Genomic DNA, 18085 nt, shown 5'->3' with positions numbered 1-18085 from the left:
ACTTACTATTACACTTCACTAATTTATTTAAAAGCACTATAGATTATAAGACATCATTATTTTATGTATCTCTGAAAAGAACATTTTTTTGGCAGTTAGAGTAAAATGCCATCGATTGTAAGACATATCCGAATGTCAGAGTGTTCAGAGCTGGTCGTGTTGGTGGGGGGGTGTCTGTGTGTGTGTGTGTGTGCCTATCTTAGGCTCAGTGAAATATGGTAATTATGTAAAGGTCTAAACAGGGCTGAAATTTGTATGACAATACAGTCCGGTTCTATCAAATCATTGGTTGTCAGGCTAGGGCTAGGGGTTGGCTACAAAGGAGCATGGGGGATTTTTGGGGTGATGAAACTGTTTCATGCCTTGACTGCGGTAGTAGTTACAGATATTATGAGTTCTTCCAACCCATAGAGTTGTGCACTAAAAGGCCGAAATTTATTCTGTGTGAATTATACCTCAATAAACCTGATTTTTAAAAAGGTAACATGAAAATATAGTCCAGTCTTTGAGACTGAGGAGAGATCGTTAACATTTTGTCACTACAAAGGCTCCTTCAATGCGACCTATTTAGATACAGCGCGGACGGGAGCTCACCTCTTCCCTGGCGATCTGGTTCGCTGTGCCTTCTGGAATGCTCAGACGTGCGTCACGTGTATGGACGCTGCGTTTAGCAGTGTTTGGATTCCAGATTGAGGCTCCCCTTTCTGCCTGTCGTCACCACCCCAAAGAAGGCTGTCATCCACTCTGAGGCGTGCCGGCACTCTCTGGAAGCCCGCAGTGAGCCTGTGGGGGCGGTTATTGCCTTCTGGAGGTCTTCCAGACTGCTAATAGAATTTCTGCAGGTGACCCCTGCTGGAACATGGGCTTCTGTTCTTGGAGGGCTCACACTTAGTTGGTATTTTTATGTAGTCAAGGTGATCTTTCGTCTTGATAACAACAGCGCAAGATCTAGGGACCCTGAATAGAGCTGATTTAGTCAGTAAGAGCCTCCGTAACCTAAGAATTCATTCTGTTGCTCTTCTGTGTGTCGATCACGTGGTTTTATGTGGGTTTGGCATGGGCAGTCCTGCCACCAGGCCACACGATCTCTTCGCTGCCCTTTCTTCCAAACCTGTATTGTCACCTGCCAGAAAACGGTCATACTAAACGTACCGATTTATGGCGACCACAGACGCGACGAGCACCTCCTCGAGTTGCTCAGTGTTGGGATCTAAATCGGGTGAGGGGGGGACAAAAGCTGGCTGAGCTTGGTCAGAGCCGGGAAGTACCGTTTCCGAACCGAGCTCCAGAGGGTGGGTTCAGAGTGACGTGTGTGCCCCACGGCTGTGCAGGTCGAGACCATAATCTGGACGCGTCGTCCGGGACGACACACAGAAGGGACTTCACCGTGTCGCGTGTGCTCCGTCCTTTGGGTAGGCTGCCGCAGACCTTCGTGAGAGAGCCGCCCCGAGTCAGTGGAATGTAGCAGCAGAGCGCCTATCGACAGCGTCTTGCACGGCGTGTACGGGCCCTCGCTGCTGTCTGGCCTGCAGGGTAAAATCGAGGATTGAGCCGGCGCCCCACAGAGCGTTTATCCCCTAGGAGCCAGTGAGTCAGCCCGCCTCCCACACTCCCTGCTTTGTCCCCGAGCATCACCGCTGTTTCTGTCTCTCGCCCATCTCACTCTGGCCCCTCCAGTTGTCCCTGGGGATCACGCAGTTCTTCCCACTGCAACATTCTCCCACCCACTCGAAAATGCGACTCAGCCCCCGCGGGCTGACTGGCTCGGCGGGCAAGCGACAGAGAAAGAAGGTTCAGGACTCAAATGCACTATCAGGGGTCCACTTGCGTTCACCTCCTTCTTCCCCTTTGTGAAGATGACTCTGCCCTAAATCACAGACCTGTAATTGTGGGGCTGGAGAGAACGCTGCTGTTTTACCGATGAGCACGCGGAGGCCCGAAGAGACACGTGGCTTAACTGAAGTCTCACAGGTGGTGGCAAAGGAGGGCGTCACCAGGGGCTCCTCCTCTCTGGGAAGCTCGGGTTGAAGAGCGTTCACCCCCAGATGGATGCGCTGGGGGCAGCCCCAGTCCTCGGTCACTGCGGCCTGCCGCAAAGATTCTGACAGTTGGCCAGAGTCAGCGGGAAGGAGTGAGAAGAGCAAGTTCACCTGATCGTTAGTGACAGGAATGCCTGTGTCCGCACTGTTCTTTGGCTTTTCTGTACTTAATTCATCTCGTACCGTAAGGGCCAGACCTGTGCTATTTTTGTCTTGTCCTTTGAAATCAATGGACCAACTAGACTTTGAGAAAAAAGACTGCCCTTAGACTCTGGAAAGTGACTGAAAAAATAGGGCCACAGGGCACAGCCTTTGAAACAGAATGGGTCACAAACGGATATTTTATAACACCTAGGATTTTTATCAGTTAAAAGTACCAGATGCGGTACCAGAGTACAATATAGAAAGCCCAGCTTGATATGGTGGAAAGGCCCTCAAGCCAGGCGTTAGAAAATACTGGCTCTGCCTCTCTAACTGGGTGGCCTCCTACATCACCACCTCTGTGGTCTTCGGTCACCTCATATGTGAAAGAGGTTGTACTGGAAAATACTTAAAATCTGCTCAGCTCCAAGATTCAGTTGTGTCATCTTTGAATATCTAAATTCATGACAAAGGCTAGCTTTGTGTTTCTGTCAGATTCTACCAGACAGAAATTGACACTGCGAAGTTCTGCTTGCTAAGGACAAATGCCCGGTGGACCTCATGCTTTCATGTTCCTCTGATAAAATACAGTTATATATAAATAAAACAAAAACAAAGCTGTATTAGAACTTGAGAGGAGGGGCGCCTGGGTGGCTCAGTCGGTTAAGTATCCGAGTCTTGGTTTCTGCCCAGGTCATGATCTCAGGGTGGTGAGATCGAGCCCTGTGTCAGGCTCTGGGCTGGGCGTGGAGCCGGCTTAAGATTTTTTCTCTCCCTCTCCCCACCTCCTCTCTCTTTCTCTCCCTCTAAAAAAAAGAAAAGAAAAGAAAGAAGAAAAAAAAAGAATTTGAAAGGAGATGGAGTTAAGTTATTATTCCCATAGACTTGGGTTCTGCCATCTGTAATTTCTCTGAGGTACAATTTCTTTATTTTTAAAATTAGCGTGATGATTTTTCATACTAGATGATTTTCCGCATCTGTTTTACTCTGATAATTGATGATTCTGAGGCTTTTAGAGAAGAGTTTCTCCCCTAACAACAACAACAAAATGAAACATGGTGATGCTGAGACAGGGACAGGAGAATGGGTTGGGGACGGAGGGAATTGTTTGTAAATTCCTAACTGGTTAACATCAGTGATGTAATTGCTTCATATCTACACGTACAGTTTAATTTTTAAATTATTTTCCTGGAATAAGAGAGGGACAAAAACTTAATGATTGGTTATTTATTCAATTTCCTCTGCATTTGGATTATAGGATTTTTGTGGAAATGCCGGCATGGCTCTAAGCTGTATGGCATGAACACACTGTCTGGATCTGCTCTCCAGAGATGTTGTCCTTGCTTGATGCATCTTGCATTCGATTTCTGTTCAGTAGTAAATGTTCGCATAATCCCGAAGCCCCTTCTTTCCCTGACATGGTTAATGTAGAAATCTGCCCTTTTGTTTACCTGGCGAGGGAGAACTCAGACCTGCAAGAGCCATGTCATTACGAAAGTAAGACTATGTGTGGTTTTGGTGCCGATGATGCTGTTTTTTTAGACAATATTCCTAATTCCAGGAGCTGCCCTAATTTAATGATTTTTCTTATATTTTGAAGAAGCTATAAATATAACAGATACCTTTTCGTTCACTCACCAAGTTTGCAGTGAAGTGGGTCTTATGGGCATCGAGCTGAAGATGGGTGTTTGCCACTGTATTCAGAGGCCTTGGGCCGGGCTCCGAAGTCTGGCTGAGGGCCCTGTTTATAGGAGATCTACACACAAATGGCCCCAGAGTTGTGTTCTGTTGTGCTCTCTCTGGTTGAGTCAAGTAAGTAAGAACGTGGTTCCCTGTTCCCTTGTTGTCTATGGACGAGAACAGTGAGGACCAGCACATTTTTCCCAAAAGTTAAAAGCAAAATAAAACCACCACTGCCATCAAGAAAGGAGTGAGGAGTCCCTTCCTAAGGTCACGGGGAATTGGAAACACTTACGCCCACTCCTGGTCACGTAACATGACAGGACCTTCCTGGAATTATATGAAGCAATGAAGGAGCAGCAGAAACTATAAAAGTGCCTTTGGCTGATGGATGCGGCTCTCAGATGTTACGCTATGGAAATATTTATGGATACGCACAAAGATGTGTGTGTAAGGGTGGTCATTGGAAATAGCGGGAAAATGTATATCAAACATAAATATTTGACAATTAGGCATATTGTGATGTCTGTAACCAAAGAATAACGAGCAGTTCAAGCGTGCTGTGGAAGAACGCTTTCGATGAGTTTACTGAGAATACTCACGATGATTTTGCACATGCTCCATTTTTACGAAGGGCAGGAAGGCATTATTTTAAAACCTACATGTGTTGTGCCGAAAAACCCAAAATACTCATGTGAGCAAAACCGTTGACTCGGGAGTTGTGCCAATGTTGTAAGTTTATGTCAACTTTAGAGTCTGAGAAGGTTTCCAAAGCAGGGACATGAAAAGGAGGGTTAGGGAGTCTTAGCGTCCCTCCTGTATCAGGGCAAAGGGGAAGTGACAAGGGGAAGGGGTAAAGGGGAAAGAGGTGGTAAGGAAGAGAAAATTCAGGCAAGACGGACACGGAGGTGGCCCCAGTTTCTGAGATGACAGGCTGGATCACAGCATTACACGTTTGCCACTAATCTTGCCGTTTACCAAGAAAAATGAGGTCAAGGAAGTTTGTTGTGGGTTTGGAGGCCGTGGAGTCTCTGACTTTGCTCCCCGGGCCCGGCCCCCTGGCTCCAGCCCACTGTTGGCCCCACAGCAGCCCGGGGGGGGGGTCGGGGACCCCATGGGGTGTCTCGAGCTCCCCGGGGCAGGAGCTACCGGACAGAAGAGCGACCTTGTCCCACTGAGCTCCGGTCGTCGTCCCTTCCAGATAAGCAGGCTAAGCCTTCGTGACATTACGTACCCCTGATCTTTCTAAGGGCTGAGGGTTCCGGTCCAGGTCTGTTTGAATCAAAGCCCAGGCTCTTTCCAAGGAGCTCTACTGCCCTAGAAAGCCTTCCCGTCCAGCTGGGTTGGTAATTCTAACGTGTAAAATGCTTTTAGAAAAACAGGACCGTGATCTTTATGACACCAGGGGCTGTCAACAGCATGGGTGGCACCAAATTCATGGAAGAAAAGGTCCTGTGACAGTTGTGCCATGCCGTTACCGGAGAGAGATGTTTTGAGTTGAACCTGGAACAACGGGGAGGATTCGCTTAAGTGAAATGTGAATCTCGGCCTTCTTCCCCGAAATGGCTCAAGATGCTCGGCCTTCAGCAGGGTCAGCAGGCCGACACCCCAGGAGAAGGCTGGGGAAACAGTCCTACCATCCTGAACAGCTCACGGCGTTTTTCTGTGCAGCTTCAACGGCTTTTAGGGCTCCGTAGACCAGCTGGTCAGACCCCTCAGTCCTGGGGGTTGCCGGCCGCACCCATCCGCCAGCCCGGGCACCCCTGTGAGGTGCAGACCTTCTCCTCGAAGCTTTCCTCCCAGGCACGGTTAATCAGAGCCCCTGTTAACTTTGTGCCCTGAAGCACCTGTGCTCCAGCAAGAACCATCAACGCGGACTGGTGAGCGCAAACTGTGGCGACCGCTCCTGAAGTTGTCCCCGCATTCCCTGAGAGCCCCCCAGGAGCCCCCACATCTTGCGTGGGGGTTCCAGGAGAGAGGGGTGGCTGTGGAGCGGGCTGCTAGCGGTCAGGAAGCAGCTGCCCCAGAAAGGGCTGTGTGCGCACAGAGGTGTGGGGTGAGGGCCCTGCTGGCTGGCGACCTCCCGCGGAGGCAGAGAGCAGGCCGGGAGGCGGAAGGAATGTGCGAAGACTTCCCTGATGTCTTTACGTTGTTCATTCTCTCTTGGATTCTCTTCTCCCCTCCCTCCTTGGGACATCCTCCTCCTCTCCCCTTTCTTCTTTCTACCACTCCAGCTCACCTCTGCCCTCCTCCTTGGACCCCCCACTACACGTTGCCCCCACTTCTGGTCCCCTCCCCTATCTGCTCCTCTTGCTCCCGCTCTCTCCACTGGCCTCTAAGTCCCTGCCCATCTTCTCCCTCCCACCCCCTCTCACCACCTGTGCCTGTCCGTGTCTGTCTCCTGTCTCTCCCTCCCTCCGCCTCTCCCTCTTTCATCCACCCCCTTGGTCTCCCTTGAATCCCTTCTCTTCCCTTTTCTCTTACTTAGTATCGGGTATGGGGTTGCACTCTGTGTCATGCGGGGGTGACGGTGTTCACAGGAGGCGAGGAGCTGGGGACGTGCCGTGGGGCTGGGTGGTGCTCATTTGCTGCCTGACCGCCCTTTCCCACGGAAGCTTCTTGGGGCTGCTCTTCCTGATGTTTGCATGTGCTTTGGTTTTGACTCCTTATTTTTAAATGAGTTTCAGGAACCCCATGAGCTCAGCAGCAGTGTAACATGGAGGGCCTCAGATTGGCGTTACTGTGTGCCGAGCGCCTTTGGCTTTGGAAGGGGCTGGTGTCACTGGGAACGATTGTCCAGGCTAACCGAATGGGGCAGGAAGGGAAGGAGAAAGCAAGGGTCCACACAAGCAGTTTCAAAATAAGACTATCCCCACCAAAAGGCAGAGCTTCCTTCTTCATCGTGGAAATATCCTCAGGTCAGTTTTGGGAACAGGGAGGTTTAAATCAAAAAGCGATAAAATCTCCATCTTATCCCTCAATGGGCACAACACGATACTTTGCCCATGAGCTTCCTCTTGGATCCTCACTGTTTTGGCCATTGGGAGAGCAGAGCCTTCCAAGTGGAGACCCACATCCCCCAGGCTGCAGCCAGTCCAAGGAGGAGGCCGTGGACCCTGTGCTCTGTGCTGCTCTGTGAGTTGAGGCAGGGAGGGAGTCGAGAGAGGCCTGGGCGGGTGAGTGTCCGTGGTTTTCCCTGCCTGCAGCTGGCGTATCCCCTGAGTGGTCTCTCTCACTGACTCTGCATTTCAGTTGTCCTTTTATCGTAAGTGCAAGACTTCAGGTTACAAGTCCTACGTATGCATGGTGGTTCATCATGATTCTGGGAAGTGGACATTATCGCAGGTCTGGAATTTCTCTCCTTGGGACAGATGGGGTATGGAGTAAAGAATGCGGTGTCTGAGTATCCAGATTCTGTTTCATTCCTAAGACTGGGAGAAATGGTATTTCCTTGTCTTTCAAATTCCCCATTTAGATCCCCCCCCCACCTGCTCGGTAGAGACTATGAGTTACTTCCATATTTCTCCAGCAGTCTTTAGGGGAGTGAATCAAGATTTCTCTGTTGTCCCCTACTCACAACCAAGTGTTTGGTTTATGGAATAAAACCCAGATCATCTAAACTAAGTCACGTAGGACTGCTTCAAAGCCACCTCACTAGGATTGGTGCATTTCACAATAAATTCTGCAAGGATGGGGTCCAGGATTCCTCTAGGCAGTCTGGGTTTGTCCTCTTTCCTTCAAAGCCCATTTTTACTTTTGTCAAATAGGAGAAATAGAAAACGGAAAGAAACAAAAATGACCCTGAAGCTTGGAAATCCGAGTAGAATCATAAGTAAATGTTCAAGGAAACAAAACACTGAGTTTGGCAATCCTTTACATACTGTTTGTTTCACTGGCGTTTCACGTCCCTCGTTGGAAAACGTAATTGGAGCAGTCCCTTACACTTACGTTAAAGAAAGCTGTCTGACGTACACAGTTTCATTTCTTAAATCAAAAAACACTGTATTACCTGGCATAGCTAAAATTGTTCCATGATGGAACCCTGAAATGTGGAAGTTACATCTGGCTGCACTCATAAAGGACGTAAACTTTGCCCCCAGGCTGCAGATGTGTGAATGTTGGACGTGGTAAGGCTGGGGTAGAGCATTCTTTAATTTAGGGGTACAGGAGTGTCCTAAAATTCATTTGGTGGACTGCTGTTGTGGCCTTTTAAAGGCCTAGTTGAGACTGATAGAGAAAACCATGGTTTTCAAATGTTCAGCACTTTAATGACTGTTGACCATGAATGTTCTCTCTGGACGTCCTTCTTCGCTTCTTGTCACGTAAGTGTAGTGACGCTCATACCCTAAATAGGGGAGAGCTATGTGAGTATGTAAGTCAAAGAAGTAGTGGTTGATGATTGGTCCCATTAGTCTGATTCTTTATTGGGAAATTCTCTAGGAGGTCACATTACCACCTCAGTCTTCCTTGGTGTGCGAATACTTTCATCCCCCAAAGAGTATACAGGTTAATAGATTTCTCTAGAAATTGACTTGGTGATGCAATTACATTCTGTTAAAGATGCTAACTTAAAGTTTGCTCAAAATTACTTATAATAATAAAATATGAAATAAGCATTTTTAAAAAATTCTTGGCAATGCAAAAAACAGTAAAATAAACCCAAACCTTGCAGGGTCCCTTAATGACTCACAATCTATTACCTTCTATCCCTAACCCAAATCCAGCACTGCTCCCTTGCCTGGCATGAGGTATTTAGTGGTAAATAACTGGGGAGTCATTTCCCCCCCAGGTGGGTTTTGGAGTATTTCCCAGTTGCTTTAAGTGGGTCGCTCTGTCCCACCAGTCTTTTCCTCTGTAAAAGTGCAGCAGGCAGAAGAGCTCCTTTGTCACTCCCATCTCCAGACTATGACCGTTCTCACACCGGGGAAATGTCACGTTCCCTTTTCTGATGGCGTAAGTTTTTCTCTTCATCTTTTCCAAACCCACCCCCCCAACCCCCCGCCGCCATCGTCGCTAACGGTGTATCTTGTCTACCAGTAAAATTTAAATGTGTAATATATTAAGGATGGTTCTGCATTGCCTCTTATCTGACTAGCGTCTGTGGGTGTCAGCTGGCAACACGTAGCTCGGGTGTCTGGGCCGCTCCTGAATACTCACAGGTTGACCCACTCTCTCCTGATGAAAGGTACCTTCAAACGTGCATGTGATTTTCAATATAAATTGTGTATGCTTAAAGTCTCCCTGTAAGAGAATCGCTCGACCAAATAACATGACTTGGCCGGGACTTTTAAGAAGCTGGATATAAATATCGCTAGAAATTATAGAGCGAGCGTAAATACTTCACTCTGAGCTTTGCTGAGCATTTTCAGAATGCTTCTGACCGCATCTGTGAAATCTGAGCTTATGCCGGAGGAAGGGCAGGGGGTGCAGGGAAGGGCAGCGTGAGTCAGACGGGATCCCTGGCCCTCCCAGGAAACGACAAAGTCATGGCTAAACCCTAAGATGGTTTCTGTGGTGGTGAAGCAAGGGTTTCACTCTTTTAGTTCTTATCCAATCAGCCACCCACGTTTTGATGATGGGTGTCCATACCTCATCTGAAAATCTACATGTCTGAGTTCAGACACCTCTTGTGAAGACTGTCCTGTTCAAACAGAACGTACATCGTGTTCTCTAGAGAGACGCTGTGCTTTTGTGGATGGTAAGAACTGAAATCAAAGCATTGCCAATCTTTTGTATTTTAATAGAATATCTTATTCTCCTAATTCTGTGCAAGGTGCTAAAAAAAATCTATTATCTAAGATGACATTTGCATAGAGTGAAGTATTTATTCTCTTGCTTCAAAGCTACCCATTGTAGAGAAAAGTTAGTGCGTGGTGACGGTGGTGGCGGTGGTGACGGTGGTGACGGTGGTGGCGGTGGTGGCGGTTGTACCTGAGACATGTTACATCAGAATGCTGAGGTCCTTCTTTAAGGTCAAGAAATGGCTCTCCCCTTTATGCACCTTCCTTTTTATTTTGTCCAACACTGAAGCTCGTGAAGAGAAAAACATAACCTACTGTTTTCCTTTATACAGTTTTGCATTTACAGCTTTTAATTTTATAATGCGATCTTGATGCCCGGTTTCATATAAGCGATGAGCTGCCATTAATTTATTAGGATCCACTCTGTCAGTTTCTTTGTTCTGTCATCGTGCTTGTCTGATGGATCAGAAGGTGGGACGGTTAACAGAGGAGTCGCTGAGGTACAGGAGGGGGTGTGAATACTAGCCCGGCTGCTGTGGCGTTTGGTTTATCATCACCCCCAAGACTTCCTCCGATGCTGTCTCTGTCGGTACGATCTCCCCCTCTCCCGTTCCCCTCCCTGCGAGACACCAGCTTCGTAAACAGAAGAACAAATAGGACGCCTCACTTTCTCCTGAGCTCTGGCCCTCTCCGTGAGACCCTCCCCTGCTGGCATTGCAGCTCCCCCACGGGATGCAGAGATGTGCTCGGGGAGCCGTCAGTCGGCTGGAATTAGAAGGCGTGCTGTGCATCTGACCTGGTGCCTCAGCCCCGCCCCCTCCAGCACAACTGGTGAACAGTGTGGTTTATTTTGGGGCTGGTATAAGAGGCTGCGTCTGACAGCTGGGAGTGTCAGCTCAGGGCTGAGTCTGTCATGTAATGTGGCCTCAACTCTTGTCTCCTTGCCTAGACTGCTCCCTAGAAGCTCAGCCCAAATATGTGAAAGGCGGCAAGCGTTATGGACGAAGGTCCTTACCCGAGTTTCAAGAATCCGTGGAAGAGTTTGCAGAGATTGAGCCCCTCGGTGAAGAAGCTCGGCCCTCCCACACCCCAGCCGGTGAGCGCAGCGAGGTAAGGAGTCGACAGGCGCGCCCTCCTGGCCCGGGGGTGTGGGGACAGGTGGACTGAGGGGTATGGCCTCTCTCAGTTCCCAACCTGCTACTCTTACTACTTGCCTTGAGACTACGCGGCTCATTTGTCTATGGTTGGAATGTTTTCATCTCCGTTTCCGCTTCTGGAGAGCTGACATTTCTGGGCCACCTTTGCGTTTATATAGTTAAAATTCAGTTGCTGTCACGTTATCTGGGGTCTGCGACGTGCAGCACTTCTCGGGACTGTGTCTGTCCTCGAGGCACGGCCATTTTCAGGGGTGGGAAAAGCTGCCCCCCTGCCTGCCGGCGCCCACAGTCTATGAACCAGCGTCCGTGGCAGGTGGCGGAGGAAAGCGGTGCGCTCAGGCGTCTTGAGAGCCGCGCCTCATCCCTCGTGGTGGCATAAAGCGGCTTTCAGACCTGGTTCTTGTGGCCTTGGCAGTCGCCACGGCTCTCCTTCCGGGGTGTGTGGCCCCCGGGCGTGCCCGGCCCTCCAGCCGGCCGATTTGCCCGCTTTGCTCGTCGCCGTTCTTTCCCCTGTGCATGTCGCCGCAATCTACCCGCGAAGGAGAAGCAGTAACATTTTCTTTATTCTTTCCTACGGCTCATTTACCAGCATGCCGTTTATAGAACATGGCCGAGAATGCCGTGCTGAGCAAGCTCTAAATATTTCTTGCAAATCCCAACTTAGACTGGGGATGCAAATATTTCAGATATTAACATAAGCTGGGAAAGGGACAAAGTGCCTCAACTTTCTCAAAGTAGTCTGTCGATGGGGGATTGACGGACGTGTGCGTGTGTGGGCACGCACGTGCGTTCATTGCTGTCCAGCGCCCCATGTTCAGCTTATTAAAGCCCGTAGGAAGCTTGCTCCAATAATGTCCCCAGCAGTCAGACATCTAGCATCTTCAGCCTTGCAGAATGCCCACGAACCCAAAGGTGACCGAAAAGAGCACAGGTGCTGAGCAGAAATGAAACCAGCCATAGTACTGCAGTCTAGAAGACACAGGACTGGTCTGCTGATCCCAAGAAGCTCCCACCATTGTTTTAAAGATAAGGAACACCTAGCGACGCCTGAGTGGCTCAGCCAGTTAAGCATCTGCCTTTGGCTCAGGTCATGATCTTGGGGTCCTGGGATCGAGCCCCACATCGGGGTTCTTGCTCAGCGGGGAGTCTGCTTCTCCCTCTGTCTGTGCCCCTGCTAATGCTTTCTCTCTTGCTCACTCTCTCAAATAAATAAATAAATAAAATCTTTAGAGGAAAAAAAAAAGGAATATTTGTCCTCACACTGGAAGTGAAGAAGGAACAGTGGCAGACATGTGAGTGAGAAAGAAGAAAAAAAGCAGGCAGAGAAGGAAGATAGAAACCCTCTCAAAATGGTGTTAAGAGTGTCGTGGGTGAGAGGTGACAGCTGAAGACAGAAATGGCCAAAGAAGAGGACACTGCCTGGGACGTCACAGCACTGGGGCAATCGGTCTGGAGTAGAGGCTATCTCTTCTTGGGTTCAGTCCGTTTCAGACCCTTTCTTGGGTCCCTGTGAGAATTTAGATTGGGCCCTTTCCCCAGTAAAACACATGTACTCACAGGCACGAAAACTTTGCATATCTAATTTCAGAGATGCAAGTAATTTGCATACTTTAGTTATTGCTGTGTTCCTAATATTTACCTTGCTGTCAGGAAGGGTCTCATTTTATCACATGAAGTCTGTTTCATAACCCTGAGTAATGTGGGATGTATCTGAGACACTTCTCTATGGGAGAAAAATGCTTAAAATACATCTCAGTACTTCAGGGGGTAAGCTTTCGTTATGTGGAAAACACTTTAAGTCTAGTATCTCCTTTCTCCAACTACTTTCAGTACCCAAGGCATTGTTATTTGATGCTAAGAAATAAAACGATTACTTATTTTTTGATGAGATAGTTTCCAGGTACTACCTGGGGACACCCAGACAGTTCTTGGGCACAGCTGATTTTGTTGCTGGCAAATTACTTCTTATATCCTCGTTTTATCTACTCTACTGACTTCCAGTGAGATTTACTGTTTAAAAGTGAGACTTTGGGCTCATGTAGAGGTAAAGATAAGAATTGAGGCCTGAGTTTGGGCAAAATATTGCTGCTGTGTCTCAGTGAAAGGGTATGTTGGGAGAACCATTTCACATGCGTCCTCTACCCCCCCATGTACGTCAGCTTCTCGCCCCTCTAGAACCTCAGAGGTGAGACCTTCTGACACTGTACACAGAAGCTTTAGTTCTCAGTGACCCCTCTCAGTAGAACAGCAAATAGAGGCCCAGAAGCATCCTTTCTCTCGATGTCTGTTCTCCTTGAGGACCCCTACTGACCCGACTTTGCGGGTCTGTTATAGCCCACCGCCGAAAGCCTCTAGGGGCACTGGATAACCCCTTTTTACACTTTTAAAAATTGCTGAAGGTGGACTCCAGCCAAAGCTCACCCAGATGCTTTCTTGCGTAAAAGTGAAGTGTTTTGTGAGCTGCATTGAGACTGTCAGTTTTCAGAGCGATTCATCACTTTAAAACATCAAGAGCTGCCCATGTGACATGTTTGAAGTTCCTGTGGTCAACCCAAAGGACCCTTCCAGGCTTTGTGTCGCAGCCACGGCCGTACGTCACACTCACTCCTTCACAGATACTCACAGTCCAGTGACGTTGTTTCCTCAGGATGTCGGTCTTACGGCACACTGTCGTGTCAGGAGAGCATTCGTGTTTTCGGGCTGGTTTCCATAGGAGCTCAGCCATTGAGGGCCACTCTGGGCAGCTCGAGGTTGCCCTCAGAAGTACCCCAGTCTCTTTGGGGTGCCTGGTAATCTTCCTTATTCCACGATGGCCCCCACTTGGGAACTGTGGGGAAGAGAACATTCTTAATAACCTGTGGGGTTTATTTATTCTTAACTTATAAGCAGTTGAGAATCTGTCAGGAGTTCTTTACTCTTCCGTTGGCTTCTTTTTTTCCCTTTAGGTTGCCTGAGGCCCTTTTGTCATCTGCACTTGGGTGCTAAAAATTTATTTCTTGGGTATATTTGTTACCAGTGGTTCATACTTCATCTCAGTGTCGCTGGGCAATATTGAAGGAGGGCGCGGGGTTGTCTGTTTGCTGACGTGAATAATTCACAAGGAGTAGTCAGATGGTGAGCCGGAGATGGGCCTTCTTGGTTTTGACTGTGGGTTTCCTTCGACTCCTGGGTCCTGGCTCAGGAAAGGTGAGAATCCTAGCTTGCCTTCAGACTGTGGCCTCTGCTGCTCTCAGACAGGCCTGATTTTCCCTAAAGTGACTTGAGAGTTTTTTGATGAAGGTGAAGGGACCTGAACTTGTCAAAGTTACATGGAGTAGAAGCCCCTCTGTGGCTACCCAGCAGGAGACCGATTCTTGCTCAGGATGAATCCATTATTTTATTCATCTGAGCACTTGGAGAGGGATGGGCAATGACATGGAGTGGTGTCACGAGCACCGCTGAAAGCTGACCTCAGGGTGGCTTGCTTCCTTCTAGGAACTCCTCCTATAGGGATAACTGAGCAGACAGCTCTCTGAAGGGATAAAAGAGTAACGCTCCCCACCCCTTCCTCCTAGGGTTATTCCTAGTAGGGAAGTCGCCATGGATTGACAGTTCATGCCTCTCTCCTGGGCTAGTGGCTCACAACACCTTTCCTGCATCTTTATTTGGGAGGCCTTCTCCCGCACGTACAACCAGAACTACGGGTAATGCTCCATACGTGTGCTTCATTATAGCTCCAGCCCTCCCGCCCGCCCGAGAAGACACAGACATGCAGACAGATGAGAGGGACGCCATTATAAAGTCTGCTTTTAAGCAACTAGATTTATTTTTAATGTAAGTCCCCCGGGACGCTTCCGGCTTCCTTCGTTGCCTGGAATCCCTCTCATGACCACTCGTGGTCCAGCGTCATGATGCGGTGCCTTGGGTGAGAATGCACGTGTCTGCTCTGGGGTCCCAGATGCTCCACCAGCTTGGCCTCACCCTCTAATGGAATATACGAGAACAGGCCTCGCTATGAGGTGCTTTTGATGTTTCAGTTCATGGGTGTTGAACTAATAAGACTTGTACACACTTTAATCCTCTCAATCCAGCTTTATTCCAGCAATTTATTCCAGCAATTTGATTCTTTCCTGCTGAAACAGAGAATCTCTAACCGAGCTATTAAGCATGCCTCCCCTACCATGTCTGGTTCACAAGGCCATAAAGCCATCACACAGGGGAAAAGACCTGTCATCTTCCTAAATTTTCAGCACGAAAATGTGTATTTCAGAATTTCATTTGGAAACCCTGAAGCAGAATGTGCTAATTCACAAGCGACAAGTAGTTTCCACCATCAGGCTGATAATGTGCGTTCACTTTCCAATTTAGTGTGTTTATCCAGCAAATGGATCCCCTTGGGACCTGACTTCTTATCTCAGGTGGCATTGAAAGGAAAGTGGTGATTTTTTTTTTTTTTTGTGGGATCATTTTCACTCAAGGCAGTTCAGTTGGACATTCTATTCTGAATTAATCCAGGCCAACAAAGGGCACCTTCTTGATTCCACTGTAAGGTGTGATTAATGAGACCGTTTGGTGGTGGTTTTTGCTTTACTTGGTTAAGAAACAGAAGTGAGATTTTAGGTTCCAAAGAGTACATTTGTCCCCCCTTTTTTATGCACACCTGCAGCAGGTACTGAACTGACCTTGAATTTTAATTTTGGGCTTTCTTCTCAGGATAGGTGGAAGGGGGGAGAAACAAAACTAAGGCCCAGTTCCAGTCTGTTCCTCAGACCTGGTGGGCGAGGTGGTTCCGTGAATATAATTGGGGCAGGGCCACTTTGCTTTCTGCCCTCGTTGAAAACAGGGGACACCTTGTTAACTGCTTTCCTCCACAGGGAATAAAGCAGGTCTGGTAAGATGATTATCGAGAGCAGGGGGCTTGAAACAATGATTTCTTCAACTATAGACAATCGCAGTGTAAGCCAAAACCAGGCACTTTAAGTGAGGGCCTGAGAGAAAAGTGGAAGCCAGTGGCTTCGTCTGGTCAACAATGGACAAGCAATCGTGGCTTTGTGTTGGGACTGTGGGGAGAGGAAGCGGAGGGGTGGTGGGGGTTTAAGAACTAAAAAATGACCAAACCAATCCCTCAGACTGGTTTTACTGCCCCACAGAAAATCAAACTTCGCCAAGCAGCGGGAAACTGACTTCTGGTCCCTTAACGTTCCTTCTCATATGTGCACAACTTTGCAGTTAGCCTTCATGAGTTATTCATTTATATGGTTTGGGGGAAATATTTGATGCTGGAGCAAAATTCTTTTTTTTTTTTTTAAAGATTTTATTTATTCGACAGAGAGAGAGACAGCCAGCGAGAGAGGGAACACAAGCAGGGGGAGTGGGAGAGGAAGAAGCAGGCTCACAGCGGAGGAGCCTGATGCGGGGCTCGATCCCACAACGCCAGGATCACACCCTGAGCCGAAGGCAGACGCTTAACCGCTGTGCCACCCAGGCGCCCCTGGAGCAAAATTCTTAGTAACGGAGAGAAGTTCTGCCAGGAACTTTTGTAGTTGAAATGTACCTATTTTCCCATTCCTCCCATTAGATTTTCTTGTTCTGGTCTTTGACAAAGTAAGCGGTCCCATGACTGATGCCATTTATTTCCATCAAAAGATGTGACATCATCAGGATAGTTTTTTTTATTAATGGTATTCCAGCATTTCCCTTTCTTTTTCTTAAGTCTGTTAGATCCTTTGGCTATTCCCAGAGATGAAACGCTCATTCCAGATGCGAGTGTAGACCAGTTGACAGTGATATAAAGAAGTCCCTTCAAAGCTAATAAGGAATCCCCCATTCTAAGGCACACTGCAGCTTTCCAACTCTGAGGCTTTGTTGTCCTGGTGAGCCTTCCTGCCTTGATCCCAGCGGGAATTCCCTTAGTGTCCAGCCCCCATCCCCATGTCCTCCAGGTCAACAATTTCCACAAATTATTTCCTAACTAGAAAATAAAACAGACGACAAATAAAAAATTAACAAGTTAATTTTAATTATAAGAGCGTCATTTCCCAACTCTACTATTAGGGGAATTTTCCACATGGAAAAGCCGTGTTCATTCACTGTCCACCCAGAGCAACTCTGATGGATAAGATACGGGGAGCAGATGGATTACAAAATCCCTCTCCTTTAGGGACTTTAGAATCCAGTGAACCGAGAACACTCCCCAACCTTGGTACGAGAAGAGACGTAGAGACGTAAGGCTCACACTCTTTCAAACTTACTCTTTCAAACTTAGCATTTCTTCACGCCGGCAGTCCTGAAGGCACTTTGGCAGGGTAGCAGGACTCCTCTAAGTGTGTGTGCCGTGAAAGCTCCTACACTGACTCCTGTTGTTGCCCGTACTTACTTGTAGCTCTTAATGGCTTTTAAAGATAAAGGAACTGATTGGCTTTCTGGTCAAGACCTGCACCTGCACCTGAGCGGCTCGCGCCTGGGTTCAGAGCAGAGAGAGTGGCAGCGGGGCGGTCAGGCCCTCCGTTGCCCGGCTTGCCTTCAAAGGCAGGGTGGCAGAGCTGAACTGAAGTCCCAGGAAGGGTGTCCCTGCGGAAACGGAATATCCCTGCTGGGCGTCCTGGGCTCTCAGTACCTGGCTCAGAGCAAGGGCTTTACAGACACTTAGGACTGTGAGTTAAATGTGCCATAGAGTCCTCAAGTTTTGGTTATAGGCACTCTTCTAACCTGATTTCTGTGTGTGTTTTTCCAGAGACTTCCTGTGCTTAGCTAAGTGCACTGCTCTCGTAATGGACACTATAGCTCCATTTGTTTGGGGGGCTTTGTTATCCCAGTGAATTTCCTTCCTCCTCTCTCTGGGCTTGCAAGGCTTTCCCCTTTCAAAAAAAGGAGGAGGAGGAAAAAAAAAAACAACAAACCACATCTGCTTAAGGCTGCTGAGATCCGTTCAGCCACCTGTGCTGGGAAAGAGTAACCCGTGTGTGCCCCATAATCGTTTTAATTAGCCATACGTTCTGCGGGGCACAAGGTCTGCACTGCAGCAGATGGCTGGTGGGGGCTGCGACTGGGCTATTGTGGGCGGGGGCCTCGTCAGGCCCGCGGGCTGCAGATGCCGGTCCAGCCTCGGGGCTGGAAGCCCGGGATCCAAGAGGCTCAGGCCATCTGCTCTGCAGTCCAGCAAAGCAGGTGGCCCTGCAAAGAAAGCATTCCTGAAAGCAGCTTCGCTGGTGTAGCCCACGTGTGCGGGGCACCCGGGCCCGGCTATGGGACAGCTAGAGCGCTCGCCACAGTGGCCAGCATGACATGGAGAGGCACAGCCCACGGAGTGGGTGCGGGGCTCCCTTTGTCTGCCCGGGGGGGGGGGGGG

The 18085-nt window shown here is 48.7% G+C and overlaps 1 protein-coding gene across 1 annotated transcript in view; it reads left to right on the top strand.

The window, feature by feature from the left end:
• Nucleotides 1-18085, top strand: part of NIN (ninein) — a 94129-nt gene that overhangs the window by 20452 nt on the left and 55592 nt on the right. Inside the window, 1 exon segment of the mRNA XM_040620896.1 lies at nucleotides 10551-10711. Coding sequence (XP_040476830.1) covers nucleotides 10551-10711 — 161 coding nt within the window.

The sequence above is a fragment of the Ursus maritimus genome, unplaced genomic scaffold (assembly GCF_017311325.1).
Source record: "Ursus maritimus isolate PB19 unplaced genomic scaffold, ASM1731132v1 scaffold_36, whole genome shotgun sequence".
NCBI lineage: Eukaryota > Metazoa > Chordata > Mammalia > Carnivora > Ursidae > Ursus > Ursus maritimus.
Note: the sequence above shows the minus strand (reverse complement) of the source record. Positions and strands in the feature narration are given on the sequence as shown.